The sequence below is a fragment of the Idiotropiscis lumnitzeri genome, chromosome 4, assembly GCF_059441095.1.
Source record: "Idiotropiscis lumnitzeri isolate Australia: NSW breed Sydney's pygmy pipehorse chromosome 4, RoL_Ilum_1.0, whole genome shotgun sequence".
NCBI classification, from domain to species: Eukaryota; Metazoa; Chordata; class Actinopteri; order Syngnathiformes; family Syngnathidae; genus Idiotropiscis; species Idiotropiscis lumnitzeri.
In genome coordinates this window covers 31,857,812-31,881,212 of record NC_142394.1, presented here as the reverse complement: position 1 = coordinate 31,881,212, position 23,401 = coordinate 31,857,812, and the positions used below count along the sequence as shown (strand labels likewise).

Here is a 23,401-nt window from a genome sequence, read left to right as displayed (position 1 = left end):
TACACTGACACATCACAACTTACCGACGGTCTTTTAACCACTTTGAAAAGATGGTTTTCATGCCTGCATAAACGTTCTCCCTCTTTCTTTGTTGCTTCTCCATCGTTACTATTTTCAGACGTTTGAATTGTAAACACTGGCCGCTCTCGTCCTCCAGTGCGCGCGCACTCGCGTCCTCCAGTGCGCGCGCACTCGCGTCCTCCAGTGCGCGCGCACTGGACTCAGTCTTGGTCAGTGTGGTCGCGGCGCGCAGGAGGCGGGGCGCCGGTGACAGTCACGGAGCAGAGGGGCGTGTCTCTGCTAGTATTCGTGATTCGATCGAACTATTTCCGCACCCGTGAACAAACAGCTGTTTAATACATAAAATGGCCACTCCAAAATGATTTTCTTCCCATCGCTTTGGCGCCCCCGCTAGCGCCGTTTGCGCCACTGACCATGACATTTGTGGCTTGTTTTAAATTGAAAAAAATATGTTACAGATCGTTTTACTTGCACTTTGTGGGTTAATTGAACCAAACCAAAGAAAATAAAAGGTGTCAAATATGTTAGCTTTTTTTTGAAATTTTTGACTTAAATTATTTCAGAGATTAAAAATTATTTTAAACACGATGAACATTAAAACTAAAAAAAACAACCAAAACGTGTTTATTTGCACTTTTTTGGTCTAACTTTAACCCCCCCCCTACAAGTGAACACATTCAAATTTACAACAAAATAGCTAATTTGGACTTCAATATAATCACTGATCAAAACACCTCAAATAAAACATTTTAAATTGCGGGGTTTTTTTTGTCGTTATTCAATTCACAAATAATGCTGATCATCTTTTTCTTGTTTTGGCCCAATCAGGCTTTCTCATGCACACACATCACATTGAATATTCAGAAAGCCATCAGCCTGAGGGAATGCAGAACAAAAACAGCAGACTGAACTCAAAGCCAAAATTAGACAGGAAGGCCGCCATTTTGGCTCGACGCAGCCATTGCAGGACAAATTCCAGGCCTCGTACTCTACGATGCTCGGGGAAGGAAACAATCGTCGATCGTAACGGGACGCACAAAAAAGAAAAGAAAAAAGAACACATGGTCGTCGACAGCATTTAGCGTTGGCTGAGCTTTGCGTCAATGAGAATTTGTCGTGAAAAAAAGGAGAGCGAGGTCCCCAATCTCGCCATCTCGAGGATTGGTGATGGAGGTGTGTCATAAATCATGAATGAGTCAAATGTGAAAGGTAGAAAACAAAATCTGATTTTACGTGTCAGGGGTCACGATCTGCCAGGTGATGAGTCACCTGGCGCAAGAAACGAGGCCCGCGGGCAACTCGGCAACTTCTGCGCCCGCTTTTGCTCGTGGCGTCGCTCCCTCTCCTCGCGTTGGGTAAGACGTCGCTTGAGTCACAGTAGAAAGAACGGCGGGGCAAATAAAAGAAAAAATGTTTTTTTCAGGAGCTTGGCTCGCAGTGTGGCAGTCGGTCAAGGAGAGACGACATCAGCTGGAGAGGTGGGCCAAGAAGACCGAGCGGACGTGAGCACCCGCATCGCACCAAAGCCGCTTGAGCGGTCCTCCCAGAGGCGCCATCTTCATTTGGAGCGACAGACACGCGGGAGAAACGCTCCAACGGCTTGCAACACATCAGCAGCCGTACGCTCGGGTCCACACGGACTTCTTCTTGAACTCAGCGGAACCTCGCAAGGCCAACAGAGCCGCTGAAAGGATGAGAAAGACACATAAAGATGTCCTTTAGTCGTCCCACAATGGGGAAATCGCAATCGGAATCAAGTTCAAGTCCAATTGTTGCGTTTTGTCACCTCGAGCGGCGTCGACCGTTGTCGCTGACAGACTTCCTTCGGGTCCCTCCACAATGCTGAGAAGCCACTCGATGAACTGCCGCAGCGTAAACACAAACCGCGTCAAGCGCCAAAGGAAATTGTCCAGGCCGCGGTGGATTTGCTGACCTCGTGCGATTGGCCCTTCCACGGTTCTTTGAGAAGAAGCGGCGGCAAGCTGAGAGGCAGTCCCAGAAGGCATCGCGGCAGGGCGCCCTCCGTCTGCGACTCGGCGCCATACAGGGCGTGCGCGAGGGCGGCCGGCTTGGGGGCGGGGCTCCACGGGAACCAGCGCGCCCTGACGCCCAGCAGCAGCGGCACCGACGCGTCGCCCCAGGAAACGACGGCCGCGGCAAACACTTGGAACAGGAAGTCAGTGGACTGCACAGGACAAGATCGGCCATTTTATTTGGATCCAGTTATTGGTTAGAATACTCAGCAGAATGCAAGTCCGACTGCAGACGACGCAACAGATTGGCAGCTGCTCATGCGTCACACAAACACGGACGGCAAAACAAACCAGCAATCCTCCTGATTTCAACGAGTCTACGTCTCCAACAAGTGCTGTCAAAAAGATGGCATAGAGCTTCGGAGGACAATATTTTGAGGTTTGGTCAAATAAATCTTTGATTTCCATATGCTTTTGCAGTAGACTTTCAATTCGAGCTAGACGCACGAGAAGCCGGCATGTTTTTGGGAAACTCAAAGTCATCTGAAGGAATTTGGCAAAAAAAAAATTGGACACTTTTGATCTCTGTCACCATCTAGTGGTGGGGAGCCTAAAGCTCACTTTTTGTCAAATTTTGGCAGTAAACTGACATGGCGACAGCTCGTGACTTGAAAAATTGGTCGACACGTCAAATAGTGAGGCGTCCAACACACCCATTTGGTGTTCCCAGAAGTGACAACGGTGGCGCCGTAGGCGACGTTCCGGATGAGTCCCATCAACTCGAGCAGCCACTCCATTCGCTTGCCAGCGCCTGCAACACAAAATGGCATTCACGGCTCGCATTTGCTCTCGCTGCTTGGAAAAAAAAAACCCCCAAAGAATTCAATCAATTGTACTTCACATGTATTGACGCCGGCGGCCAGGCCGCACTGGAAGAACGTCTGCAGGAGGATCCAGCCCACCCGGCGGCTCGGCCAACCGCGGAGCACGCTAGCGATGACGTCGTTCAGAGCCAGCAGAGGAATCCTGCCTCGAGATGCCAGGTACGATAAGATAAAGCAAGTTTTCTCCATCTGGGTCTAAAAAGTCATTCGATTAGGTACGGCGCAGTCAACGCTTTCTTTGACTCCAAAGTCCACACGCATTTTGAACTATTTGGTTCTGCTTCCGATTATTTTGTCATTTCAAAGTCGCTCATGAGATGGCGGCACGAAAGAATCCTGCTTTTTGCACCGACACAAAGCAACAATTTAAAATGCGGGAAGATGTTTGAGGAAACATTGCCTGCCAAACAAAAACGGAAAAAGTAAAGAGCAGTTCCAGACGTTGGACAGCCAAAGCGCCTTCGCGTCTTTCAGAGCGTCGTACCTCCGTGACACCAGCGATGCGCTCGATCTCCGCATCAGACATCTCGGCCAAACATTCGGCCACTCCCACAAACAAATCCACGTCGCTATCCTAAAGAAGACGAGCGCCACTTCAATATTTGCAAAGTAGTTTTGAAAGTGACGAATGACGAGTGACTCGGGACCTTCATCTGGTTGGGCAGGAGAATGAATATCTTCTCGGTGGTGGAACACAGGACGGTCCGGCAGGCGGCGGGCGGGTCGGGCGCGGCCATGGCCTTCGCAAGGCCTCGCAGCAAGGCGAGCCGCTCCGGTCCCGAGTCCTGCCGGAAGGTCTGCGGGCCCAGAGTCTCCACGAAGAACCGGAGCTCATCCTCAGGGACGTGCTTCATCCACGACCAAAGGTTCTCATAGAGCAGGGCCCTCGTCCGGTGCTAAACGATCAACGCGAGGCCCAAAAAGCAAATTGGCCCACGTCCTTTTTTCAGCCCACGCACCAGAAGACCAATGCACACTTACGCTGAGACTGTGCACGAGAGGCGAGGACAGCCAGGAGCCCAGAAAGAGCGAAGCGCTTCGTGAATACTGAGCTTGAGCTGCAGCCAATGCCACGCACTGACACTGAACCGCCTCACCTGTCCACACAAGAACAAAAAAAACTGCCATGGAGAGGTCCGTTTCAAACGAGTGCCGTCAAGTCGGCGGTTACCGAAGCCGAGTCTCATCAGAGGGGACAGGATCGCACTCCAGTTGACGGGCGGGTACCGGGTCGCCGGTCCCACCGAGGCCAGAGGCGCCAGTGCGCTTTGGACCACACTTGCATGTGCAAACTCCGGACCTGCAAGGACACATTGCGATAATAAATTGACAATTAAAACAAAACAAATTTGATCATTTCATAATCAATCCAAGATTGGGGGGGGGAGGAGTGAAGGGCGATCGGACCGCACCGTTACTAAGAGCTTAAAAAAAAAAAAATAATCGCAATGAATTCATTCATTTGTGGGAAAAAAAACGAATATTATTCATACATCTGACATTCATTTGATAGCTGATTTTGGTGTGTTATTTTTTTTAATAAGAATTTCAAATGACTTGATATCAATTAATTATACATCGCACATCGTCTCGCGCTGAACATTCAACACATTTTATTCAATCATGTATTCCAAATCAAACCTTTCTTTCCCGCTTCCGTGAGCAAGTCCACCACGGCCCTGACCACACTTTTATCCGAGAGGTAACCGAAGTCCTGCGGCACTGCGCGGACGACAATGTGCGAAAGGGTTGGACGAGACTCTCGGCAACGTTGTCATGGCTCGCTCGCGGATGCCGAGTGCCTACCTGCGGCGTGGCTGTGACTGCTGAACTTGTGCGACAAATGCAAGTGGCCCAGCAGGCAGGCGCAGTTGGACTGCAAGCCAATCGCTCCGGAGAAGGTTACAATCTGACAAGCACCAAAGCACAAGATCAGCGCCTTCAAGGACGAGGTGGAAGGAGAACAAAAAAGGAAACAAGGCCAGTTTGAAAGGTTACAATGGAAGACGCACAATTAGGAAGGGGGGGGGGACGAAGGAAGGAAGGACCCTTGTGGAGGTGCTTTTGTTTTTGTTACATGTTAGAAGCATGTTGTTGATGCTTTGCAGATGATTTGTTCGTCTTTGTTGTAGCAGACGAATCCCAACGGAAATCTTTTTTTTAGATGCCATGAGTTTGAAAAGCTGCACAAATTCACGGCAGGTCTACTTTTGTGGAAGCGCGCAAAGTGCCTTTGCAGCATCAGTCGAACGTTACCTGCGAGATGGCCCGAATGACCTCGTTAAGCCGGCTCTGCTGATCGGACGAAAGCTCCAGTTGGCTCTTGAGCTGCAACGGCGAAACAAAAGACGCGCTGGAGCCTAAAACACCAAAAAAAATAGTCCAAGCGAAGGCGCTTCACCTCAATCAGGTAACTCTCGGATCCCACCAAAGCCACCAGACCGTTCACGGCAGCCAGGCGCTGCACGGTGGGACAACCCTGAAGACAAAAAACACAGACGGAGACACAAGTGCAAAAAAGGGAACACCGAAAATGCCGCACCTCGGCCAGCAAAATCTTGAGCCAGGCAGCCAGAAGGCGAGCTTGGAGATCGTCCGCTTTGCCGTGGCCGCACAAAGACAGGCCGTGGACCGCCAGGCCCAGAGCCATGGACAAGCCGGGAGTCTGAACAGGAGAAAAGCCAGACCGCCATCTCAAGGGGTTGCCATGGCGACACCTTCAGACGCCGGCCTCGACCGGCGGTACCGAAGGGCGGCAAAATGGGGTAGGATGGATGGAATAAGGAAGCGAGGGAGGAAGCTAAGATCATGTCATGAAGGAAGACACAAACGACGGAAGGCTGATGGAAGAAAGGATAGGAAAAATGGAAAGCAAACGAGGACGTATGAGAAGAGGGAAGGAACATTGTAGGAAGGAGAGAAGGCTACAGAAATAGACGTCGGCAAGAAAGGAAGAACGGATCGGTCGACGGACAGATGCGACATCCGAGCTTCACACACGTCAGCATCTCGCTCAGGGACACTTTGACTTGGTCGCCGGGGCTCAAAGCCACAACCTCTCGGTCGGGAAAAGACGACAGCGCTCAGGAATAATTGAAGAATGAGTCAAATGTTTCTTGCCAATCTAGGAGATATGAAAGGGAAGAAGGAAGGAGCGGAAGGAAATGAGGAAGCGTGAAAGGAAGGACGGCTGAAGCAAAGCAAGGAAGGAAAACGGGGAAGGACGTCAGACCGGAATGCAATCCAAACGTGCATCGTGACCTGCGGGTTCTCCTCGGTCAAGGTGCGCAGCCCAGCCACAACTTGGTCCGCCTCGTCGGCTCCGATGACGTTCCCGCCGAAGGCCGATGCGCCGATGCACGCCGCCGAATACGCCAAAACCTGCACGGAAGCATTTGAAGGCCACGTTCGTTCTCCGCTATAAACCATGTTGAGATGTCGGACGGCGGACCAGATTTTCTTCAAAGCTGTCCACACGTTATTTTACACGGCCTGGCCAAACTCCTCCCACACGCAAATTATTGCCTCGGTGACCACTAAGTCGGCATTCGGCCTGGCCATCTGCCACTCGCCAGTTGGCGATGTTGTCCAAACAAACTACAACAACTCATTCATGAAGCATCTCCAAGCTTCATTTTCCCATCGCTGCCGATAGGAGGCCTTCTTCAACTTCAAGACATCCTTCACCGCCGGTGTCCATCAGCAGCTTCGGGGGTTGCCGGCACCACAGGCGCCGACCGACTACCTTGCGGCCGCAGCTCCGGTTGGCTGCCGCAACAACGGCGGCACCGAACGAGGTTCGGTCGGGCTCCGTGTCCGACACCTCCAACCGGGGATGTTGGCAAAGTTCCGCTGACTTTGGCGTTAGATGAAAATTGTGCATACAACATAAATCGGACATTTTCCTGATCTGGATTTGTACTGGAGGTATGTTTCGCACTCTGTGCGCAATGATTCTGTTTTTCATTTTCCTACCTCCTGCATCACGCGCCGCTGTCCGCCGCTGTCCTGCAGGGCGCTCAGCAGTTTGTCCAGTATTTGGGCAACACGGTCGTGTTGCTGCGCCTGCCCGCCGTTGCAGAGAGCACAAAGCACCAGAGCCAGACCCAACAAGCAGCCCGTGCTGAGGAAGGCGCCAGAAGAGGGAGAAACAAGTAGAACACATCGTCCAGATGGAAGGAATCATTTGTTCTCGACAGGAACACAAAACGTCGAGTGAACTGCTGTCGTTTGGAGACATTGCTAAATGCGGACGTGTGTCATCCACATGACTTGACACAGAGTTATCATTTCCAGTCCGAACACAAGGGGTCTGAGGATTGATCCCTGAGGGACCCCGCATGTCACGGTCATTCGATCTGATTCGCAGCTTCCAATGGTCACAAAGTAACTCCTTTCTTCCAAGCAGGACCTGAACCATTTTGTAAATTAGTAGCGTCCCTTGTCAAGATCAACAGGCCGTGCACTAACTTGTATTCTGCATCGGTGTCGAAAGAGCAAGCTTCCAGAGACGAGAGAGCGTCGAAGAAAAGATCAGCGTCCTTCTGCGGAGAGACGTCACTAGAGACCAGGTGGGAAACGCGCCGTCACAAGTGTACGGTTTAGGTCATTCCGCAGGACGGGGGCGGCAAAAGGCAAAGTTTCACGAGGTGAATCCAAATCCACAATCATTTGGAACACAGAGTACACGCGCTACCTGAGACGCTGCCGATGTAAGCCAGAAAGCACCATGCCGAGAGCCAGGCCGGAGTGGAACTGAACGGCCCGGGAGTCGTCGGCGGCGGCGGGCGACCCGGGTAGGCCGCTACGGAGCGCGGTCAAGACCTGGTCCAGACTGTCTTGATGCCACAGAACCAGCACCGGCACCAGCAGGGACATGGCCAGGCTGGCGCAGGAGCGAGCGATCGCACTCGCAGTGTTCTCACCCGAATAAGAACGCTGAGGAAGAGTCAGACCACAAATGCGCAGCCGATATAAAAAGTCTGCACACCCCTGTTCAAAACAACAGGTTTTTGTGGTATAAAAAAAAAAGTGAGGCAAAAAGATAAATCCTTCCTGTTTTGAAAATATTTTAGAGAGGAGAATTCAAACTGAACAACTAAAAGAATGCGGTTGCAAAGGTGTGGCACAGCACTTCAAGCGGGTGGACGTACATGCGGGTACCATGGCAACACGTGTCCTTTGGCCTTGTAGCTGCTGCTGATGATGCTGAGCAAGGTGTCGAGCACCGTTGCCAACCAGACGCTCGTGGGCAAAAACTCCGCTCCAACCTGAAAGCAAGCAATCCACCCTTGAAGGGATTTTTGCCATGCAAACAGATGCGCGGCGTCTTACTTGAAGGCCGGCGTCGCGGTCGGCAGGCAGGTTGCGCTCATATTTGGCCAGGGCGGCAGCCAGCGCGCTCAGAGCCAGGATGGAGTTGCCCTGAACAACGGGACTCTCCCTGAATGCCACCAAGCACAAATGCACGTGAGCCTCTCACAACAAACACGGCTGCTTTCTTTCACTCACTCACTTTGTTGAACGTCTGATCGTGTCCGTCAAGTCATCTCTGGCCCTGAGAACAGCCAGAGATGATTTAGGGTTGAAATTTATCTCGCGTGAGAATCCATGCGAAGCTCACCACAGCCAGGCGCAATGTTGGTTGTACCGCACGTCTTCTTGGTCCTCTTGGTCTTTTGTGCGCTGCATTTCCAGCTCAGCACGTCGACCCTGAGCACAAAAGAGTCAATTGGATCTTCAAAGGCAACATTTTTAGACTCCGAATTGCTCGATTGTCATTGGACCGCAGGATTAGTGGCCGGGCCGATTATGGCGGCCGGTATTCGGCATGGGCCTCTTTAACTTTCGAGGCCGCTTTATTTTGGCTCTCTCTTTGCCGTGCTGGTGGCCTTGCCTGCAGAAGAAGATTGGCCTGCCCACCGCACCATCTGATTGGTTCCTTGTGCAGCCCATCACCAGTAAGCCGCCCGTTTGCTTTTCTCACTTCGAGTCACACGCAGTCCAGCGAGCGGAGAAAGGTAAAGAAAGAGACTTGGCCCAAATGGGAATAAATGTCAGCTGTGAGCCCTTTTATGTCATAAAAACATGGGTGGCAGTTCTGCTCGCCACAGTTTGAGGACTTGCCTTAAGGCTCAGGCGAATCGCACTCCATTGTCATTTTGCTTCCGGAGCGACATGGCTCCAGATTTAAGTCAAGTTGACGAGAACACAAGTGAGTGAGTGCCAGTGTAAGCCGCAAAAGCTCAAGTCAACTTTATTCATAGAGCACGTTAACGCGAGCGCTGCTCCAATGTTGTAGACGGCAGAGCACTTTTAAAACAAAGTTGTCGATTGTCTAAGATGGAGAAAAGCTTTAACATGTTGAAAATCACTCCCGTTGTTTGATAAATACGTGAGTCACGTTGGCAAGGTGCCACCGCATGGCATCAAACATTTCCGTGTAAAAAGGAGCTATCACCTCGAGGACCGCATGGAAAGTGCCATTCATGAATGTGCGCCAAGCACGAGGCAGGAGCAGCGCGCTGTGCCATTCGGACGGCTGAATGTTCACCTGCGGACGTCAGCCAAACGTGAGCAAAAAAAGCCAGATGGATGAACAAGAGGCAGACGGGCGCGAGTACTTCGTGAATGAGGGCCGTCATGGTTTGCTGGTGGCTGCGGCCGCGGCTGACGAGGAGGCGGAGCGCGGGTCGGCCCTCGCGATCCAACTGCTGCGGCAGCTCGTAGCAAAGCAACAGGGCAGCTGCAACACAGGAGAAAGAAGGACAAGTCGGATCTCCAATCTCGGAACGGGACGGATGGACGTCGTTTGCAGGTTTCGCTCGCGTCCTCGCTGAGAAGTCACCTGCGAGCCCTTGCTTGAGTCCCGGCTGCTTGTTCTTCTCGTAGGACTTCAGCACGAAGGCCGGAATCCCCGCCATCGTCTTGCCTTGGTCCGAACGGAGGCCGCCTCCACGGAGGGCGGAAAAATAAACGCCCCTCGGCATCTGGCTCATCTCCCGCTTGACCAGCGATGTCAGGAAAAGCTCCAGGGCTGCACAGTTTGGTCATTCCGCTCGACGGGCGCAACTTTGACAATGCTTGCTTTTTTAGACACACGGAAGCGACGCTGTCGTGTCACTCACCTGCTCGCGCAGACGAGGGTGTGAGAGTCAGCAACTTTACATACGATGAACCCGCGACCGAGAGGTCTTTCTCTTCCTCCTCGTCCTCATCCTCAGGTGGCCTCACAGCAGGCCTGGCCTACAAAAATTAGGAGACTTTTCGAGTTTGCCGACGTTGCGCTCTGCCCCCCATGGCCCCTCTGTCGTATGGTGTGCCACAAGGTTCTGTTTTGGGGCCCTTGCTATTTCCACTGTATTTGCTTCCCCTCGGTTCCATCCTTCAAAAACACGCGACTTCCTTCCACTGCTCTTGCGTCTGACAGTCAGATCGATGTCCCGCTGAGTAAAAAAGGCGCTTTCTCCTGAAGATTATTTTTGTCCTATCGAGAGGATTTCAAAACCGGAATGTCACTGCATTTCTTGAATTTCAACGAAAAGAAGACAGAAGTGATGGTGTTCGGTCCCAGTGGCCCTTCTACTTTCAACCCCGTTGACCTTTGCCCTCTGGCATCTTATCTGAAGCCAACAGTGATGCTTCCGATTTCAAACGAGCTTGGCAAATCGGTGCGGTTGTCCGATTCAGCTTCTTTCGTCGGAGGCGGCTGGCTAAAGTGAAGCCCGTTCTTTCGGAACGGTCATCCATGCCTTGGCTACTCCGATGAATGTCATGCGCTTGACTTTGGAGTCAGCCAGTCCTCCCTCAAGCGTCCGCAACGGCTCCAAAATTCTGCCGCTCGTCTTTTAACTGGCGCTCGGAAGACGAATCGCACCACCCCGATCTTGGCCTCTCTTCACTGGCTCCCAGTGCACTTTCGAGTTTGCCGCTTTAAGATACTTCTGTAGGTGTTGAAATTTTCTATGCACTCGCCCACTGCCTCAGGTCTGCGGACCAGACACGACTGGAGGTGCCGAGGAGGAAGGAGAGCCTCAAAGGGGATCGAGCCTTTTCTCTTGCCCGTCCTTCCCCCGTAACGACCTTCCATTAAATGTTAGCCCCGCCCCCTCTTAGTCCATTTTTAAAACCGGTTTGAAGGCGCATTTTTAATCTTTGTCTTTCGGACAACTTGACACTGTCGGCGCTTTTTGGCGTCTCCTGTGTTTGCATCATTAATTTGTATTTGAACTTTCACTGTCTTTGTTATTGAATTATTACTACTTTACGCAACCCTTGCGAGCAGAAGCGGTACAGAAAATGGATGTTTTACTCTGTGTAAGTCGCTTTTGTGACAGCTGCAACTGTTATGAATTGCGCTATACAAATAAAGTTGTGTGGTATAACTTTGGGTGTCAATTGGCAAGAAACAAATCAAAAGAACTTGACTGACTTACTGCCTCGGGGAGATGATTAATTGTGTGAACCTCTTCCGGGAATTCTGCCAAGGCCCGAAAAGCACAGCTGGCCACCTCTGGATCCTGTTGCAAAATCAAAAAAAAAAGTCAAAAAGGGGCAACGTGTCACAAGATCAGAATGTGCCGGTGCGTTTTCGACACTGACCTCGTCGACAGCATTACGCCAGAGAAAACAGACGGCTTCCTCCTTCAGTTTCTACCAAAAAAAAAATTTTTTTTTCAATATGAGAACGGCATATAGCGCCAAGGATACATTAAGCAGAAAGTAGTCCTGCTCTGGACAGTGGGGCTCAGTTTACTCACAGTTTGTCAGAATTTTTTTTTATTACAATATATTTTACGACCCCCCCCCAATGAAAATTGCAGGTTTACCTCAATTTGTTTCAAGAATTTTTAAGGTAAATAAAAAAAAAAAAAAGAAGAAAAGATTCCTGATTTATAATGGTGATTTTTCACCAGTTTTGTTTGGGATCAAGTAAATTAGCACTTGATTCTGAAATGCTTACAAAAAATGAATGAAACAAAAAAGAGGGACGACAAGGCACCTCATAGTCTTCGGATTTGACGGCGAGTTGAGGAAGCAGAGCCAGAAGCTGAGAAACGGCCTTGACCATCAATGGACGAGAGTCGCACCTCAACTCCGGTCCGAGACTTCTCCATGTCGACACGATGTCCACGACCTGCAAAAAACAAGTCAAAGTCAAAAACAGGCCACATCGGAACATCGGAAATGTGCATTCCTTCACGACACCGGATGCTAAAACGTGCGCTTTTCCAAGACTTGTTCAAAATATGGATAAGAACAATCCAATCCATGAACTGTGGCTATGACATAATGAAACGCAAAGTGCAGTGTTACCACATTCCCAGTCAGAACGTGCAAAAATGAAAACAGAGTCCGCCGCCCCTAACCAAGTGTGAATGCACAGGAACTGTGATCATTTGGGGCTGAAATTGTCCATTTGTTATGCAGGTGTGCATGCCAAGTTTCGTTTTTCCTTCCAAAAACATGTTGGAAAGGATTGCCGTGAATGTCAATGAGGAAAAGTGAGTTGACAGATTGGACCGAAATGAGCTCAAAAGTCACGTTGGGGTCGTCAAAACGATGATTTGGTTTGCAAACGTCTCGGCAGATGAAGGATGGCGAACTGGTGTTGGGTGGCCAACCTCAGCGCGGCACAGCTCGTGCAGTCCTTGCAGGGCGAGCGCCGCAAGCGTCACCTGGTCGCCTCGGCCGCATTGCTTCAAAGTCGACACGATGGCGGCCAACATGTCGCTTGCATGCTGGTAAGGCCTGCAAAGTGAAAAGAAGGCGTCGTTTCCTAATGGAATAGTTTGGGCTCACCTACACGAGTGAAACGCTCACATAAACACAATTGTCCCTTTTTTTTGTTGTTGTTTTTTTTTTTTTTGCTCACCTACTCTATTGAAACACTCTCGCGCACATTCCTGACATTTGCTTTGCTTATATAAACTACTGAAATGTTTTCACACTCACCACTAAAATACTCACAACCAAACTACTGAAAGGACATTTCTGTCCATTTAAATGCCCTACGGCGACCCTGGGGAACATGTTTTTTTGCATGGTTTTGGGACCGAAAAAGGCGAGTTTGAGCTCGTCAAAGCTGTTTGTGTCCCTCGTTCACGCAGTACTGGTTTAAAAAAAAAAAGTGTCGCCCTGTCACGCACGGAAGTGATATTTTTCGCCGCTCCTTAAATGCACCGCGCCAAGCTATCTTGCGCCGCAGCTGAACGGACTTTATTTGAACTATATGCAAGTCCGCGCACAGCAGAAGCAACAAGCGACGTGGCTGCAAATAAACGACTTCGTAAACAAGTAGCGTTCTAAACGAGGAGGCGAGCAACGCGGCGCGAAGCGCGCCAATCGCTAAAACGAATTGCTTCGATGTATGCTCGACTTTGAACAGAATTCTGACTCGAACCGCGAACAGCTATGAACAGAAATGCTATATTGCAACCGTTACGTATCGAAACCCACGTGAGTAATTTAGCAGACGCTCTCAAGCTGGAACACGGAAATGGATGACGTCATCACAACGAAGCGGTTCGACGTCAAACGTATTGTAAACATTAAAACTGTTGCTTTTTTTTTTATTTGTATAGAATTTTTGTTTAAAATCCCCCCGGCTCTTTTTGTCTTTTCTATATTATGTACGTATCAATAACTGTTTGGTTTGTTCATGTTAATAAAGTTAAAAAAACAATACAAAAACGCATAGTAAATATTTATCGTCTCATCAATATTTGCAACACAGTACTGAGTTTCGAGATCCTCACAATAGTCGTTCTCAAAATGATATTTTTTTTTTATCCATTTAGCTTTAAGGGATATTTTATTGACAATCTAACATTAATATACAAAGAACATGTACATTAGTACGAAATGTAAAAAAAAAAATGGTGGCGGGCGCGAATTGTTTTCTTCTTGGTGGGGGGGGCGTGCCAGGAAATAATTGAGAACCACTGCCCTACGGAAACACTCTCAGGCACATGCAACTAAAAACTCTTGTGAATTTGCTCTTCGTAAACGCACGCACACACACCTGAAATGTGAGCGTATTTCAGTGTGAAAGTGTTTGAGTAGCGTGTGAGCGGGCAAATCCTGAACGCCATTTGTGACGGGCGGCGCGCGTTTGAGTGACGACACCTCTCTCGACAGACGTCTCGGAGGCAGGCGGCTCGGGCCAGCGCCTGCTCCCACTGGGCCTCCCTCCCCACGAGCACTCGGTCGTCCGGCTGAGCCAGCAGACGCTGAAGCTCGGGGTAAACGCGGTCCTGGTGGGAGGGACGGCTTGGGTCACGACGGGCCAATAAACGCCGCCGGCGGAACCATTTGAAGCATGCCGTCGACGCACCTCTTTCTTCCAAAGCGCAGTCGTGAGCCGGATGGCGACCGCTTTGAGCTTGGGGTTGCTCGCCATCTTGCCGAGAGTCTGCAGGACCATGGGCACACACAGCTGCAACGCAAGCACAATTTCATTTTCGCCGCTCGACACTTTGCGTCTTTCTTATGTCAAACGATGCGCGTCTACTCGTCAGTGCCTTGTGGGTGCCGAGGCTCGGCAAGCAGTCGAGCAGCGCGTGAGTCAGGCTCGGATCTTTTTCTTTCCCCAGCTTGAACAGCAGCACCGGAAGAAGGGACGGGACCTGCGAGCCACAAATTGTCATGGCATCATTTGGAGAGCGACGTGGTGCATTCAACAGCGCAAAGCCAACAGTGAAATTCCTCTTGACACATTTTTGATCGCATTTTGCTGGCTGCATTTTCGTAGCGGCTCAACAGAGGTGGCAGGAAGTCACATCTGTGCAAGTTGCAAGTAAATCTCAAGTTGAAACCATCAAAACATGGAGCGGGAAAAAAACAAGCAAGTTCAGCCGAGTGGCCACCAAATTTCAAGCAAGTCGGAAGTCGTCCGAAAATCTTGCACAGTAAAGTGATCACATTTTTTTCATTCTCCGAAAAATTAGATTCTTTTTAAAAACATTTAAATCTTTCAAAATCAAGTCAACTTTGAAAATAAATTCTTTCCAAGAATGTCTGCTCTTTTTTTTCATCTTAACGCGAACGTGAGCGGCACGCAGTTTGTCACGGGCGCTTTTCTACGCTCGCTACTCGTCACGCTTCACACTATGACCTCATCGGCCGACAAGGTCGGGGATTGAAGCGACAACCTCTCGACGACCGCCCGGCTACCGACTGGCCCCAAAATGTGAGCTCAGCTTTTGTCACGACCAATCAAGTTAGATGTCATCGTTGCGTCGATGAGGGCTCTTGAGAAATTTGCGTGACTTTTGTTGATGGGCCGAGCTTACTTTTGCTTATTTGAGAATGCCTCGCTCAACTTGAGATTCGCGTCGCAGACTCTTGACGTCCAGGGCCTGAAGTAGTCGAGCAGGCCCAGAAAAAAAAAAAAAAAACATCACATTTTCTTCCACTGGACCTTGAAAGTCGACCTCCATTTTTCCTTACCATTTAAAGTGAGCCAATGTCTGATTTTGGCTTTCTTTGTTTCCACAAAATCTTTACTCAGGACGAGGTCACTTTTTTTTTTTGTGTGTTTGACAGAAGTGGGAAGGCCAAATTTTTCGTACTTGCAAACATGAGGCTGAGGGGAACAATCCAATTTGTCAACAAGCTTCTTCCACGATGCAGGTGGCACTGTGGGAGCAATTAGAAGAATCCTCTCGTTACCTCGTCTTATTTCACAACATTGTCTGGAGCGGGAACGACTCCCCTCGAAGTCCCAGCGGCTCAGAGGGAAGTCCGTCAGCAGCCGGAAGCCCACAGATGAATGCAACATTTTTTGGGGGTTCTTCATAAAACATGCGCATAAATGCCACATAAGTAGTCAAAGGTGAGCTACAAAGGCTGCAAGCCGACTTTGGCAACGATGCGCATTCCTTCAAAAACTGAAACAAATCAAGTGGCGCTGGAAGCGTTGCTGCCGAATGATGAATAATGTCAAATCATGTCGTTCAAGTCCAGGTCATGTTGCGTCTTCCCTACATTTTCGCCAACTAAGCAAGTCCCGAGTGCTAGAAGAACTCACCTGCTGCGGGTCGGCCGCCGCAATGGCGCGGACGGCATCCAAAGCCAAGCGGCAGACGTCATCCCGACCCGTGAGGAGGAGGTGGGTGACGATGAGCGAGAGGGAGCTCGGCAGGCGCCCGTTCCGGTGGCACGCCAGAGTCGAGGTGAGCGAGAGGAGCCAGTCGACGGCTGCCGACGGATGCCGCAGCGCTTGACGCAGCGTGGACACGGCGGCTCTCGGTTCGCCGAACCAAGGAGTGAGAAGAAGCGCGTCGGGTAGACCGCACTGACGACAACGAGAGGAGAGGCTCATCTTTAGTGCCGAAAGGTTTGACTCGAGACACGCCATTTTTTGACAACCACGCCAAGTGGGCTTTCTTGAAGTTGCTTAGCGCCACTGCCAGGTGACATTTACGGTCAAACGAAACGGCGTATCCAAACAAACCACATACATTTGCATTACAAAAGTTCGTCAGCTGAATGCAAAAACAATGAAAACTGCTGGCCCTAAATCCTTCAAAAATGAATGTTTCTTTCTCGAAAAACATTTTTGCCCGTCCTTTTTGCGGGGCCAGAACCGACGAATGACATTTGCGTTCATTTGAATGAGGAAATACGATTTGAGATACAAGTGATGCGATTCAGCGCACCTGTTGGGGTTCGGCAATGTGCCCGGTGACGCGGTGTAGCACGCGCTGAGCCAGCTTCTGGTTGAGGTCGTGCGTGCGTCGCTCCGCCAGCGGTTCGGCGAGGTCCGAACAGGACAAGAGCTGCAGCGCGGGAAGAACCAGGACGGGACTCAGCCAATGGGAAAGCTCAGGTTGCTCGGGCACCAGAGTTAGCACTTGATGGTGGACGCAAAGTTGACAAAAGCTACATATTAGATTATAAGGTGGGTGATTTTTTTTTCAGACTTTAAAAAACCCAAAACAAAACAAACAAAAAAAATCTGTTTTTACCGAGACTGAGCAGGCTACTCTGCTGTGCTGCGGGCGCCTCCAACAGGAGCAAGGCGACGCCCATTAACAGCTCATCCGAAGGCAGCTCCTACGAACAAACGTATGCATGTGACTTTTCATCTTGGCAATCGTCGCGTTGACGCACAAGACGAGCGGCGCCGGCCGACCTGTCGGCACGTCGGGATGAGCGTCGTCATCAAGCCGACGAGAGGTCGACAATCGGCGTCCAATTCGAGACAACGCTGGCAAGCGCAGAGCAACCGGAGGAGCAGACGCACTCTCTCGCTCCTCCACGCTTCTCCTCGCTTCTCGGACAGACGGGGAAGCAAAGCGCCGATCAACCAGCGCAGCTCCAGCACCGCCTCCACGCAGTCCACCTGCCACCACAAATATGCCAACGGGCCCCGCCCCCCATTGAAAAAGCAAACATCACGGAAAATCTTGTGACTCAGTTGGCAACTTGCAAGCGCAATTTTAGTCCGACGAGTCTGAAATCGTACTTTCTTAACTGCCACAAATGTGATTTTATGGCTGTTCACAACGTGAGCCAGCGAAAGCAAACATCCTTGACACGTCAGCAACACTTTGCTCTCACTTACCGGCACGTGCGGCACAAGCCGGCAAAGGCACCGGAGCAGACGGTCGGACACGGGCGAATTCTGGTCCTGCCGCTCGTGCGGAGGGGCGAGCCCGCCGTCCGCATCTGCGGGCAGCAACGTCCTCAGGAGACCCTGTCGCAGGAGGCCGCGCTCGGGCCGCCTCTCGGGTTCGCAGTAGATGTAGCAAAGAAACGGGACCAGCATGGCCACATAGGCGGGCTCATTTCTGCTTGAGCACAGACGGCGTGGCGGATGTTACTGTGTGCAAGAACGCATTTGGGACGAGATGTTCAAGGTGAAGGTGCTCGCCTGACAACCGCCTCCTGAACAAAGTCATCCATCACGGCGAGAATGGCGCTCCAGCAGTCCGGACGGTTCTCCAGGGCCGTTATGTACGGGTGGGGACGATTCCTACGCAGCGGTTTAAAAAAAAGAAAAGTGGAAATTGTGATTTTTTTTTGTACATCTCAGATTTTTCAAACAAACACAAAATCAATAAGTGAAATCACTTTTATTTTTGACGTAACGTGGCTTCATGATTGTGTACAGGTTCCTGTTGTTGATCCATGCTGATTATTTGTGTCTCTGCTCTTACAGACCGCAGGTAAAAACAAGAAATAAGAACAACCCATCCAAATGGAATCCGTTTGAAGAGCTTTAGCACCATCTTGTGGCCTCTATAGGCAATTACAAGCCATGTCAGTTGGTTGCACATTTTCGCAATTCGCAGCAGTCCCACCGTGGACTATCACAAGCCATGAAAATGATCAACATAAACGGCAGATTTTCGTCGTGATTTGCAAATATTATTGCGGGCGAACCTTTCGAGGCCGCGTGCCAAAAGCGTTTACGTTCTGATGAAGCTTCACCAGCAATGTCCATTGGCATTGAACCGAGCCGGACAAACTCCGGCCTTCGCTTTGGACATTGCGCAGGACGCCTGCGAGCGCATGCTTAACAATGGCCGCCAGTGGGTGCCCTTCCTTAGTCCAGCGGCACCGACAGTGACCCAGCGGCAGCGCCGGGCCACAGCGCCAATGGCGGCCAAGACACCAGCCGGCCCCCCTGACACACATTCATCTTCCCACCGGGGAGGCACAGAGCCGCGAGGGAGCGAGAGAGACTGAAGAGAACAAAGCAACTGGAAAGAATGTGGCTGCTGAAGAAAGTCGCGGTCAAGACAAGAGGAGAAAGCGCCTTTCTACGAACTGCTCGAGATGGAAACGCGCAATGTGGGGATCCAGATAATAGCGCAAGAGCGGCGTCAAAAAGTATTGGCCCCCTTTCCTGATTTCACAGCAAAATGTTTCAGTTCATGCCAAAACGTCAACCCAAGTCAATCGAAAACGCAGCAGCCATTCCGAGGTGGACTTGCTGGTACGTTTCGGGTTGTTGTCAAGCCGCACAAGGCAAGAACGGGCGCGCTTGAGGGCACCAACTGATATGAGCCAAATGTCATCCGTCGTTTGCGTCACAAAAGCAAGCCGTCCAGGCCCTGAAGTCACCACTGCACTGCCATCGCCATCGTTTGATCAAAAGCTGCAGCGTTTGGATGCCAGGCATTGTCACATCAATCCAAAATATTGCTCCCAAAATTTGGGGAATGATGGCGATTCGTCTGGATGAACGCGAGGGGAGCCTTTGTCTTGTTGATTCTTTAATCCCCATCAGGGGTGGTTTTGGCCTTGGAACTCTCTCGCGGATTCACTTTTTTTTTTTTTCCATTTTGCTCTTGTGTCTGAATCATGAACCTTAAATGAGGCCAAAATACACTTCAGCTGTATTTAACTTTTAAGGATTATAAATAATAAATATTATATATAATAAAGATTTTATTCAACTTTTGAGGGGGAATTCTCTCTCTTGAATTCATTACATTTTCCCCCATTTTCTTTATTTAAGCAAGCACAATGTTTAAATTGTGCATTATGTGACAGCAGCCAATAATAATAAATCTACTTTTTGGGACTAAAACCAACGTCTTGTTTTTCATTAACACCTATCGGTCATTGCGGTGCGAACTTTTGGTTAAGGTGTCAAAAGTTTCACAACCATTGCAAGAAACTAATATCATATGAAATTGCTATCGTGTCCAAAAATCGCTAACGGACGGAATAAAGAAGCGCACATTTGAGTTCGAGCGGTTTTGTAAAATCAAGAAATTCCAAAACGATTTGTAGTTTTCAGTTGGCGACACACGACTGACCTGATCTCGTAAGGACAAGTGAAGTGTGCGTCGCGGTCTCGACGCTCCACTTGCATCTGCAGCAGCTTGGCCACGACTCGAAGCAAACCTCGGACGTTCCTGAGGACGGCTGGAGTCAAAAGAGCGCAAAAAGGACGCAAACGGCGGGCAGGACCGAGAAACGGGTACCGCGCTGAAGGCAGCAGGTTGAGCACGCCGTTGAGGACGTGCCGCAGGTCGGCGTGGCCTTGATCCACCAGCAGCACGACGGCGTCGCAGCAGGCCGAGCGCACCGGAACGCAGTCGCTGCAGCACCGCTCCCACAGCATCGCCAGCGCCGAGCCCTGACGCCGTCACAAGCACTTGAGCTCAGCGCGCGCTCGTCTTTGCCGGTCAATCGATGGCACGGCGCCAAAGGAGCCGAAGCCGCCCGCCGGGCCTCGTTGGCGTGCGCTCGGAACAAGGAATTCACCTGTGCGGAGGACGCGCCGATTTGCCCATTCTCGCCTCGCTCCTGAAGAACGGCAGCAACGAGCCTTCGGACCGCCTGCAAAATGGAAAAAGTCCCAAGAAGAAGTGGCGTGTTGTGTCGTTATAGGGTGGAGGTCGCCAGCTCAAATTCGACGAAAGCGCACTTTGAAAGAATTGAACAAATGTTGTCGATGGTTGATGAGAGTCAGTCGGCAAAGCCGCACACTCGTGACGCCGACGGATTCCGATATTGAAACCAACGCGGTCACGACAAGCTGGAACGGGTCGCACAACACATGGAAAAAAGATCGCAAAGACGTGCACTTTTGGACGCTTTCATCTGAATTTGACCCGTCGGACGCAAACTTAATTGTGCATCACCATTCAATCGTTGAACGTTAGCAAAACAAAATTGAGCTTGCTGATTTTGCTACAGGGAAAAGAAAGGGACTTTTTTTTCCCCCTCATGAGCTCATCGAAATGTCATTTGTTGCAATGTAGCTTAAATAATGCGCATATTGCCACCTTCAACAAGCGCAGATTTTTTTTCCTTCTCTCTCCAAATCAGTGCAGCCCGATCACAGAGCCATCCAGCAAAGATTTGAAAGAAGGCACTTCCAGACGCCACCGGGCTTGTGCGTGCGGCGCCCGCCACGGGAGGTGGACGAAGACGAGGACAAAGACGAAGTTGAGCGGGAACTAAAAGGCGAGTGCGGGTTTGTCGGATTCTAACAACACGAGACTATCTGAAGGAGTTTCGGCGCCACGCGGACGACTTGGGAAGCTTCTTTTTGGACAGCTCGGGACACTTCATTTATTACCGATTCCTCCTCATTGCCGTTTTCGCCCAACGTCGATCAAAATATCATTTTCACGGTGAACTCACTCGGCCAACGTCTCTCAGATTGGCTAAGCGGCGATGAATTGGCTGAATTGAATCTTTACAAATCTTACGTTTGCCAGTAAACATCTCATGACTCCGAGAAGGCTCAGGTCAAAAATGCTGCGGTGACGATGACCCAGAATATTGTGCCACGAGAGGATCATGAAGGTGCATAATCGGGCCATGGGGCAAGTCAGTCAATCCCCAGACCTCAACCCAACAGAGAAGCTTCCAATTTCCAAATGGCAACCAAGAAACTTGAACGGTTTCGAGCGCCTTCTCTTTTACAATAATCAATATACAACTGTGGAAATCCGGATTCCTCACACGACGCGCATTCGCAGCTCACCTGAACTTGGATGATGGGACTCTGGAAGTCAAGTCGCACCTTCAAGGCCTCCATCGTGCCTACGGAAGCAGCAGAACTTGGTAAGGAACTCGCGGCCAGCCTGCCATTCAAAACAAATATCAAGTGACGCCTCGCACAATTCTGCAGACGCTAACGCTCGGAGGTAGACAACGTCGAGGCCTTTGAAAGACGATCCGATCCGCGGAGTCGCGTGATCTATCAGCCTGAAGCCGTGACACAAATCATGACAACATTATCATCACATGGCAACAGAACGGCGGGCCCGCGTCCTCTCGTCTCACCAGGCTTGACGTGAGCCGACTCGCAAATGGACAGTAATCGGAAGCTCACCATGATTGTTGTGTTAGCAAAAAAAAAGAAAGAAAAAAGCCGAACGCTGGATTTACAAGCTGCAGCAGGAGCAGCTGCACACACAAGCCATTAGATCGGTTTAACATGACTAGAAAGACGCGCAACAAGTCGAAACGCAGCTGCCAGCACCCACCCAAAACAAGTCAGCCCACCCCACCAAATTGTTATCTACGTGATAAGCCAGTGTGCTCGACTGTCCAACAGCAGCACGTCGGCCTTCCGGCTCTCACCGACAAGCCGCATGAGCAGGTAAGTCTGCTGCAAAAAAACAACAGGACTGCTTTCAAATTCTACTTTTTGAATTGACATTTCACAATGAACGTCTGTGACGCTCAACAAGATCTCATTCTGCGATGAGAACACACATCCTTGGTCTTCTGCATCTTCAATTTTATGGAGTAAAGCCTGGAATCGTTTGTGCATGGACGTGTACCAGCAGTTTCCACGGCATATTTTCAATGCCGTTCAACAATATGGCCCTGCAACTGCAAAGGTCGGCATTCGTGACAGATGGGAGGACAATGCTGTTGAGCCAACAGAACCTTAGCTTTAGAAAGGACTCCAACTTTGCTTTGCCCACGCCAAAAACACAACTTGGAAGGAAGTCTGAGAGGCCACCTCAGGCATATTCTTATGATTAGGATTATTATTTCGCAATGAAATTCAACCACTAGTTGATTTCAAATGTATGAAAAGCTATTTCTAAGCATTTACAGAAAACAACCTCCAATGGTGTTTTTTTTTACACAAATTATACGTTTCATGTTCCTTGAGTACGTTTGTTTCAATCTGTTTTATCGTTACAATACAAAGAGACATTCGTTATTATTACAGAAAGAGGATTGCTTGACAATCCAAAATAAAGCAGACGTCAAGACCAATGCCGAATAAAAGTGTATTGTGTGTTCAAACGCGGAACGTTTCCAGTGGACGTTCGTGTAGCTTAAAATCAAGCTGACAAGCAAAAGTTTCAACAATGGACATTTGTAAATGGGCTTCTGTCGGTTGTCAAGCAAACGAAAATGTCAAATGAAATCAAACGAGGCAGTGGTGCAAATCATCACAATACATCAAATCTGGATCTATATAGACATACGTATATTTCAAATAAAAAAAAAACTATTTTTATTTTTAACCTTATCTGGTAACACGTGCGCCATTCTGAGGCTAATCGAATCTGCTAATAGCGACACATCAGCTTGTAACGTCTTTCAAATCGGCCCGTCAAGTCATTCAATATTAAAACTATTATGCCTCTGACAATATAGTTGCGCGCTGAGTAGGGCTAGCCTCTCAGTTAACGAGAAATTAAAGTTTTAATTAAGACCATTTGATCAACTTTACCTTCTTCGCAAACTCGACAGGGCATGAAAGTACGGCAAGCATCAGGGGGCAAGATTTATAGCAATTTAAGCATAGAGTGTAAATGGTTTTAAAATAATAAAACTATTAACTGTTTGTTACAACGCCGGGCTATATACAGTGCCATATATTTGACTTGAAATTGTTTCATTTATGGCGACTTGAAAATTGCAACAAAAAAACACACACACAAAACACGAAGAGAGTGTTGCGTTTTCCCAAGAGGCATGAAGGCAACGTGACTGCTGTTTGCTTTGTGTTCTCCTATTGGTCATTCGTGTTTCGTGCGCGCTCGAATTTGGGCAGCACATGCGCTTTGTTGCTCAGTCAAC

At 49.7% G+C, this 23,401-nt stretch overlaps 1 protein-coding gene across 7 annotated transcripts; it reads right to left on the bottom strand.

Moving 5' to 3' along the window:
* Nucleotides 1-1,299: 1,299 nt before the first annotated feature.
* focad (focadhesin) lies at nt 1,300-23,243 on the bottom strand. 7 transcript variants are annotated; one of them, XM_088293145.1, is made up of 45 exons: nt 21,687-21,758; nt 21,473-21,559; nt 21,336-21,394; nt 20,105-20,179; nt 19,822-19,976; nt 19,654-19,752; nt 17,757-17,858; nt 17,448-17,673; nt 17,016-17,225; nt 16,849-16,936; nt 16,540-16,733; nt 15,909-16,175; nt 14,401-14,505; nt 14,214-14,315; nt 14,006-14,133; nt 12,502-12,628; nt 11,880-12,014; nt 11,480-11,530; nt 11,314-11,397; nt 10,006-10,123; nt 9,726-9,914; nt 9,502-9,623; nt 9,339-9,431; nt 8,502-8,590; nt 8,394-8,435; nt 8,213-8,321; nt 8,032-8,148; nt 7,575-7,816; nt 7,349-7,438; nt 6,854-7,001; nt 6,140-6,259; nt 5,421-5,543; nt 5,280-5,357; nt 5,135-5,206; nt 4,685-4,787; nt 4,520-4,600; nt 4,050-4,178; nt 3,860-3,975; nt 3,526-3,774; nt 3,363-3,452; nt 2,896-3,073; nt 2,708-2,805; nt 1,955-2,206; nt 1,808-1,883; nt 1,300-1,705 (listed from the first exon to the last, which is right to left on the bottom strand). In XM_088293145.1, exons 3-45 carry the CDS (start codon nt 21,387-21,389, stop codon nt 1,632-1,634), a joined length of 5,400 nt encoding a protein of 1,799 aa, XP_088149271.1. In that variant the 5' UTR covers nt 21,390-21,394; nt 21,473-21,559; nt 21,687-21,758; the 3' UTR covers nt 1,300-1,631. The 7 variants fall into 7 exon arrangements, 4 of the variants coding, with proteins under 4 accessions (XP_088149271.1, XP_088149270.1, XP_088149273.1 ...); XM_088293144.1 differs by lacking the exons at nt 21,473-21,559; nt 21,687-21,758 and adding an exon at nt 23,052-23,243; XR_015842814.1 differs by lacking the exons at nt 1,300-1,705; nt 1,808-1,883; nt 21,473-21,559; nt 21,687-21,758 and adding an exon at nt 23,052-23,243 and having other exon boundaries at nt 2,062-2,206; nt 2,891-3,073.
* Nucleotides 23,244-23,401: the final 158 nt, after the last annotated feature.